This window comes from Pseudophryne corroboree, chromosome 6 (genome assembly GCF_028390025.1).
Source record: "Pseudophryne corroboree isolate aPseCor3 chromosome 6, aPseCor3.hap2, whole genome shotgun sequence".
Classification (NCBI taxonomy): domain Eukaryota; kingdom Metazoa; phylum Chordata; class Amphibia; order Anura; family Myobatrachidae; genus Pseudophryne; species Pseudophryne corroboree.
Genome location: NC_086449.1, coordinates 815197963 through 815206206, shown reverse-complemented (window position 1 = coordinate 815206206; position 8244 = coordinate 815197963). Strand labels below are relative to the sequence as shown.

General features: G+C 44.8%; 1 protein-coding gene across 1 annotated transcript; it reads left to right on the top strand.

The window, feature by feature from the left end:
• The first annotated feature begins 778 nt into the window (after positions 1 to 778).
• On the top strand, positions 779 to 7369 carry BHLHE41 (basic helix-loop-helix family member e41). The gene is made up of 5 exons (XM_063929100.1): positions 779 to 1014; positions 1097 to 1160; positions 1333 to 1440; positions 1711 to 1822; positions 2492 to 7369. Exons 1-5 carry the CDS (start codon positions 953 to 955, stop codon positions 3433 to 3435), a joined length of 1290 nt encoding a protein of 429 aa, XP_063785170.1. The 5' UTR covers positions 779 to 952; the 3' UTR covers positions 3436 to 7369.
• The last annotated feature ends 875 nt before the right edge of the window (positions 7370 to 8244 follow it).

Here is an 8244-nt window from a genome sequence, read left to right as displayed (position 1 = left end):
CCCAGTGATTCTGCATTGTTTGTGGAATCAGTGGGTTAGCACGCATAAACTACTGCGATGTCTATATATATATATATATATATATATATATATATACTAGTTACCCGCCTGTCAAAATGATGGAACCACGTAACAGCACCGTCAGTGCCGGCGGCTGTGCGGGCCTGAATAGAGCAACACTTGAATTGCGCCTTTGGGAGCTAGTGGCCGCCGGCGCGCAAAACACTTGAACTCCCCCCCCAGAGAGGTGAGGAGCTGAGTTAGCCTTTTATCATATATATATATATATATATATATATATATATATACTGCTCACACTCAGGTAGAGCCATTCACATACAGCTGACAGCATCCAATTTATATTGCACTACTGCTGAGGATCTTAAGCTGCTGCGTTACTACAAGTCTCAGCATGTCCTGTAATCTGGCAGAGCCTTGGACATGCAGCCAGCAGCATCCAAGGTTCACTGCAGCGTTGGGCACTGAATTCCCCCTGTAGAGCTACAAGTCCCAGCATGTCTTGCCAGTTTGGGGATTCACAGACTGCAAATGGAAAGCAATTTTTTTTTTTTTTTCACCACATCTCGCCACTTTCATTACTCGTCACAGTGGGTTAAAAATAGAAAACAACAAGTAAAAAAAAAAATATCCCTGGTTTGTCTCCTGCAATAATAATAATTAGCATGTGAGCCTGTAAGCTGTGACATTTCCCAAGTCACAGACAGGGGAATGCGCTGTGACACCCGCACTGGCAGCCAGGGGGCCCCACTGAGCCACTCCTATGACTTTCTGCAGCCATCTTTCTCCCTGCAAAGCAGAGGCAGGCAGCAGTGCAAGAGGGAGCAGGGCAGAGAGAGGGAGTCGCTGCCTCTCACTGGAGCCTGGATGTCCACTGCTCTGAGGAGACCCCAGCCTGCGGACTAACAGACACAGACAGCAGCTGCCACCGGCCATGGACGAAGGGATCCACACTTTGCAGGAGAGGCAGTTACTGGAGCACAGGGATTTTCTAGGGTAAGGATTTGGGACTTGCAGAACCCTTGTACATTCTAAGAAGTCAGAGCTGCAAACTGATAACCTGTCATCCCATTTGCAGAATGGATTACCCCTCCTTATACCTGTGCAAGCCCAAGAGGGGTTTCAAGAGAGATGACAGCAAGGTAAGAAGTTTTTTAATTTATTTTTATTTGGACAGGGGTGTAGGGGGGTCTCTGATCTTAGACACCGTCTCATCACTTCATCCTACTTGCAATGAATCCTAAGTATAGGTGCAGTTAGTATGTGACACGTTCCCGAAACAAAGTTACCTGTGTGCTTTCCTCCCCGTTCCAGGAGACCTACAAACTGCCTCACCGCCTGATCGAGAAGAAGAGGAGAGACCGGATAAATGAGTGCATCGCCCAGCTCAAAGACCTGCTGCCGGAGCATCTCAAACTCACGGTAAGGTTCCTGCTCTGCTATTCCGTGCATAATGAATAGCCGTGGATCCCATTGATTTGTTTGTGTCACACGCAAGGCTGCCGAACGATCCCTGTGTGTGTTCTATTTTGTGCGCCACGTTGATCATTGCCCAGCCCGCAGACATGAAGTGTACATTCCCTTATCAGTCCTGGAAGTTGCTGCTAATCCTGCACCAGTTCTGCATGCTGACGCCTGCCTGGAGCTGCTGCTGCAGCTGACATTGATTTTCTTTCACGTCCGCTCTTGCAGACGCTGGGGCACTTGGAGAAAGCCGTCGTGCTGGAGTTAACTTTGAAACACTTGAAAGGTTTAACGTCTCTGACGGAGCAACAGCACCAGAAGATCATGTCGTTGCAGAACGGTGAGTTGCACATTCTGTGTGAGACTATCTGTATAGTGTTTGGAATATCTATATAGTATATTGAGACTGTTTATGTGGTGGGACTATAGCGGTCGTTTATTCTGGGGGGGTTGAAGATAAGTGCGATGTCTACTGCAGTTTTCCTAAACTTGTCACCTGGGTGTTAAAGTCTCGCTGGCGTAACAGAACTATGTGGCTCGTACGCTAAATGTCGGGGGTTCGTAGGTTTGTAACCAGAGAAGGAGTCACGCCAGGTAACGTGTCAAAGTTCAACCTTAAAACTTCCTGTGAATTTTCCTTGCTGTGTATCTTCAGGGTGTAGCTGCAGAATTTTTTGTTATAGTAATGGGAATTAAAGGGACAGTTTTTCTTTTCTTTTTATTCTTAAGAGCTAGCGTGAGGACGGGCGGCCAGGGCAGACGGAGGGGATGACATTTAGCCTTTGTGTTCATCCTTCTGAGTCACTTCTTCCAAGCGTCCTCCTCCGTCTGTTTGTCTAGTGTGTGTTGCTCTGTAGGGAGCCTTTAGTGCAGTAGCCGGGGATACAGGTGGAAGGTGTCTTTGTGTTTGATCCTAAATAATTTCCGTAGATGATTAATATTACGCACTGATAAGCAGATGTCCTCTTGTTGACTTTCCTCTCGCTCTCTCTTTGTTTGCTGTGGACAGGGGAGCGCTCCATGAAATCGCCCATCCAGTCGGACCTGGATGCTTTCCACTCCGGGTTCCAGACGTGTGCCAAAGAAGTCCTGCAGTACCTGTCCCGGTTTGAGAGCTGGACATCCCGGGACCAAAGGTGCACCCAGCTCCTCAATCACCTGCACACGGTTTCCAGCCAGATCCCACCAAGCTCTCAGCTTCTGTTACAGCAGGTCCCTGGTGGCAAGTCATCTTCTCAGTCTCCAAGTCGGGGAGTGCAGAAGGTGGAGAACCAAACGAACTGCGTGCCCGTCATCCAGAGGACGCAAAACCTGGAACTAAGTGAGAATGACACCGACACCGACAGTGGTTATGGCGGTGAGGGAGAAAAGACAGAGACCACGGTACAGGGTCACAGTAATGGTGGCGCCAAGGGCCAAGGGGCCAACAGTGTGATGGTCAAGCAGGAACCGCTGGAGGAACCGTCACCAAAAAGGTTTAAGCCGGACAGTTCGGGAGTGGTGAGCCCTGCCGGTGGTGCTGAGCCGGTCGCCCGGCCTGATGCCAATCTACTTAACACTTTGATGGGCTTTGGAAGTTCTGCTTTCAGCCAACAAGCACCTTTCTGTTTCCCGTTCTACTTCATATCCCCCTCGGCGGCAGCCGCTGCCGCAGCTTATATGCCTTTCTTAGACAAGGGTGGTTTGGAAAAGTACCTGTACCCGTCAGCAGCATCTGCCCCCATTCCATTTATCTACCCGGGGTTACCTGCTCAGGCAGCAAGCACGTTCTCCTGCCTCTCCTCCATGTTGTCCCCCGAGAAGATGGCTAGTTGCTCCTCTGCCCTGCTCCCTGAGCTCTCCTCATCACCCTTCCAGGCTGGTCCACCCACGTTGACCTCTCTGGACCGGAGTCTGGATGAGGACCTGCGGCAGCCTTTACAAGACCTCCTGCAGCCTCCCAAGGAAAACTGATTCTACAGACATATATAGATCTTTATGGAGCCTCTCAATTTTGTAGCAAGTCTTGAAGTATATTACTGGATCAACATTAGGGTTGTATATTGATGGGACAATTTATGGTGGCTTTTATTTAACTCACAAAGTGCTGGATGAGCCGATTGGGTATTCCACGTTTAAGGAATAAAAAAAAAACCATGAATATACTTTAGTATTTTTTTTTTTTAAACTTAAGAGAATTCCCGGCTGGTTAAAAAAGAAAACTCCTAAAAATATCAATTAAAAAAAGTAGTGAATGTTGGCCTTCAAGTCAGCGACTTAATGATTCACTGTTATATAATGGGAGACGGTTCGGACCTGCAGGACAGGCTGGTGCACACTAAAGTTATTATACTGCGGGACTGGAGTATGATAAGGAGTATACTGCTGGTGCTTTAGTACATACGCACAATACATGACCAGTTGTGACCCCCAGATCTTTAATTGAGTTCCCTGGTGCCCGGTTGAGGATACAAGCTTAACAGGCTCCTTCTATGTTAAATTATATCTTTAATATTATAAAAACACGCCATCCAGGTATCAGTACAGGGTACCTGACTTTTCCATAGAAATCACTCTATTAAATAGTTCCCTGGTTAATATAGTTACTTATTGTAATGCACCTAGTAGTGCCATGACGTAAGGACTGTAGGCAAGAAAGGAACAAAAGACGGTTACTAATCAGTATTCCTGGTTACTAGAATCGCAACCGGAGGACTTCAGACGGAACTCCCCCCCCCAAACTTACAGTAGGCAACCAAAGCAATCTGTGCATAGCTATAATTATTTCAGTAGATGCTGTGCCGTAACCTGTTATATAAGAGGGGTGTAATTATACCTTGTTTGGCAGCAAGAATGTTGTGTTGTCAGCTTTTGGTTCACCGAAATTAGTTCAGTCAACAAATTATGTAACGTCCCTCATATACGGACGTCTAATTGGGCAAAACCACGCCCCTCGCCCCACATGTCATAGACAAGGCAGATAAGTTGTTATTCCCAGTGCACCGTGCAGATATTATTGCATGACCCAATCACAACCATCACTATGTAATGTTAATGTTGGTCCTGTATTTAATTGTATTTAACAATGATTTTTTTTTCTTCTGTTTTGCTGTACAAAAAAAAGCCTAATTTGTTACAAGATACAAAATCCCTGCAATTTAGGACACAAAGAAGATCTGCCGATAAGATTTTATAAACTTTTTTTTTTTTTGCTGGAGTGAATTAAAAAAACAACAACAAAAAAAATAGTAAAATGAGACAAAAAATAATAATATCTTTAAGCGCTGTATTTTGGTACGGTTATATGTTGGCTATACAGGTAAGAAGAAAATGTAGACTACGAACTCTAGTTTCTAGTTGCACTTTAATTTTACCGGTTCCTCGTTGGTTTTCACTTTGTAAAAACTTTGCACTTGTTTCGATATAAGATTCTTCTAAATACTTGAAAGTGGAGTTCGGTTTGAAAAGTATCCATGTGATTGTGTAATCCAAGGCTAGCACTTTACGGGTTGACTGGCAGCGAATGGGTTATGTTAGTATAATCTTGTCTTCTTTAATTTAACTTTTAAGACTAACCGGTAGAGAAAAGTGCGGAAAATCCCGTCACCAAGCCTCCTATTTTATATTTGTTAAAAACAAAAATTGTGCACTGAACTAATTTATTTTGCAGTGTTTTTTTTTCCTTTCATGAGTTGATAAACTGGAATACGGACCTTCTATGGTCTTGTCTATTAACTTTTTGGGTTCTGGAGGTAAATGGGGAGATGTAGCAGAGCTTGGCAAGAGATAAAGTAGAGCGAGAAAAAGTACCAGCCAATCAGCTCTTGTCATTTTTCAAACATAGCCTGTAACATGGAAGTTAGGAGCTGATTGGTTGGTACTTATCTCTCTTCATTTTGTCATTCTCCAACTTTGACTCTCACCTCTCTGGGAGAGATAAAGTGGAGAAGTTGGCCAAATCAACCAATCAGCTGCTGCCATTTGTCTAGCACGGTCTATGAAATGGCAGCTAAATGCCGATTGGTTCCTTTGGGAAACGACTTCATTTTATCTCTTTCCAAAACTTGACACATCTCCTCGATATAGTGAGGGGTAAGTGAGCAGAATTCTGACAGCAGATATATTACTGGATGGCAATGGCATCCCCTCCCCTCCCAAACAGTGTCCCTCTTCCCTCCCCAGTGTCCTCCCCCCGTGCATTGTCTATACACAACTGGTGCTAGGACCTGGTCACGAGACTCCTCCTCTTACACTAGTTTTGGATGTACATAGAACTCATGTTTTTAGGATTATGGTGAATGCCAACCCCAACACCAATAGCGCGGTCTTTTAAATTGCCAGTGGTAATAGGTGGAAGGCGCCAGTGAGGTCACTTGCTACTTACGTGAGTAAACACCTTCTAATGACCCAAATTATCACTATTCCACCAAAAGCTGGCACTTGGAGAGAACGTACTTTGGTTGCTATTCCGAGAGATGTATCTGTTCCGCTAAATGTGAACAAGAAGTTCCTTAAAGTTCCCGAATGTACATGTACAGTCTTGTAAAACGTTGTCACGTTGTGTGTCCCGTAGGGAAGCAGACTTAGGGGTATATTTACTAAAGGTCGATTTTCATTGATTTAAAATCGATGAAAATGGGTCCAAATCGATGATGTGTTTACTAACTCTTAAAAATGAATATATAAAATCGTCTGTTAGGAAATGTGCGCTTTAGCCCCTGAAACACAACATCCATTTAGAGCGATGACCTTTAGTAAATGTACCGCTTAGTCCCTTGCAAAGTATTATGTCCTATAACCATGTGCTTCTCCCATTTATTGCAGGAGGCATCCATATGCCCTAAGATACTGTTAAATCCTCTACGTTTTGTCACTGTAAGCCGAGTTTTCCATATACATTACCAGAGGTCATCCTATCCCTTTTCACACTCAGTCAACTCATTCCTCTAGAACAGGATTGGGCGTCGGCAGGGCTGAAGCCCCAGAGTGACCGTCTCCTTAAATTTGCAGCTGTATTGTCTGTGTCTCGGTGCCAACGGGCACCGATTGCCTTAATATCGGCAAACTTCTTGCGTCCTCCCAAGGCTGGGACGAGGCAAGCTGCGGGCCCTCAAGCTGTTGCGGCACTACAAGTCCCAGCATACTCATTATTCCACTGCAGCTGGAGAACATCAAGCTGCCTTATCTCTTCTCTAAATAATGCTCACCCGCCCCACTGGCGATTTCCCCCCACCCCCGCCTCACTTGTCAGCTTCGGTTCTCCACCGCCCTGTTGTGTTTTTGTTTTTTTAATGTAGATATTTTTTTATTTTTAAGGAAGTATAAACGTGTTTCTGCCGCACTTCAGAATTTCCCTCCCAGTGATATCCTGTCCTGGAGACCGACTACCAGACAACCAGATAATAATAATAATAGGGGAAGCGTTTTAATAAGACGTAAAAGAAAAACCCTGTCTAGATATTTATAGTTTGTTACCAAGGCAGCACCGTGAGACTTCGCACTTGAATGTTATGTAAGGGGTGAGATGCGACGGAGGGTGAAGGAATATAATCCATGACTTTATTATTTTACTGTTATTATTTTTGTAATTCAGCTGCTGTTTGCCTGGAACGCTGTGTTTAAACAACGTTCCAAACCTTACCAGCCAACACTTGGGCGGTTTTTGTACATAGATGTTAAATACATCCAAACGAATGATGTCTGACGAGTTATTTTTGTAAAGGGGTTAAAAAGAAACAAAACTAGAAAACCCCCCCCAAAAATTGTCTTTTTTTTTTTTTCTTTGGCGTTTATATAATGCTGTTCGGAAGGACTTGCTGTAACAGAAGTTGGACTTTTGTTGCGATGCTTCTGCTTGGAATATAATGTGTGCTGTCATAAATTATTGAAATAAAAGAAATGCCACCTCGGAGAGTCCCGGTCTGTGTTCTGAGTGGAATGACTTGAGAATGTGTTCATATAGCGCTGACGCGTACTGTAGCGTTGTACAAATTCTATGTCACAAAGCTGGAGAACTGTTGATATGGCCGTGTTGTCAACGTTACGTCTTCAGCCTTTTGCTGGAAACCTAAACTTATATGAAATTGGTTCCACTTCCAACCCATCTACTTGTGAGCTGGATGTGTGGAGTCATATGGATCAAGGGAGTCATTCCGAGTTGTTCGCTCGTTGCCGATTTTCGCTATACTGCAACTAGTCGCTTACTGCGCATGCGCTTAGTTATTTTACACAAAAGTTAGGTATTTTACTCACTGCATAACGAAGCTTTTTCATCGCTGTGGTGATCGTAGTGTGATTGACAGGAAGTGGGTGTTTCTGGGCGTAAACTGGCCGTTTTATGGGAGTGTGCGGAAAAACGCAGGCGTTCGAGTTGCAAAACGCAGGAGTGGCTGGAGAAACGGGGGAGTGGTTGGGCAAACGCTGGGTGTGTTTGTGACGTCAAACCAGGAACGAAAAGGACTGAGCTGGTCGCAGTGTAGGAGTAAGTCTGGAGCTACTCAGAAACTGCTAAGAAATTTCTATTCGCAATTCTGCTAATCTTTCGTTCGCACTTCTGCTAAGCTAAGATACACTCCCAGAGGGTGGCGGCCTAGCGTGTACACTGCTGCTAAAAGCAGCTAGCGAGCGAACAACTCGGAATCACCCCCCAAGTCAGAAAGGTGTTTGGGGTTTCATCTGCTCCTTTGTACTTCTGGCAGCAGATCTTAGCAGGCAGCCTGGACTTCTGTAAAGGATTGTATGACTTTTGCGGAAACAGTGTTGCTGCATTTGTTGATACAGTGT

Coding starts and splice junctions, on each gene's coding strand:
- BHLHE41 (XM_063929100.1), top strand. CDS start 953: ATGGACGAAGGGATCCACACTTTGCAGGAGAGGCAGTTACTGGAGCAC. Junction 1,161..1,332: donor TCAAGAGAGATGACAGCAAG/GTAAGAAGTTTT, acceptor TCCCCGTTCCAG/GAGACCTACAAACTGCCTCA. Junction 1,441..1,710: donor CGGAGCATCTCAAACTCACG/GTAAGGTTCCTG, acceptor CCGCTCTTGCAG/ACGCTGGGGCACTTGGAGAA.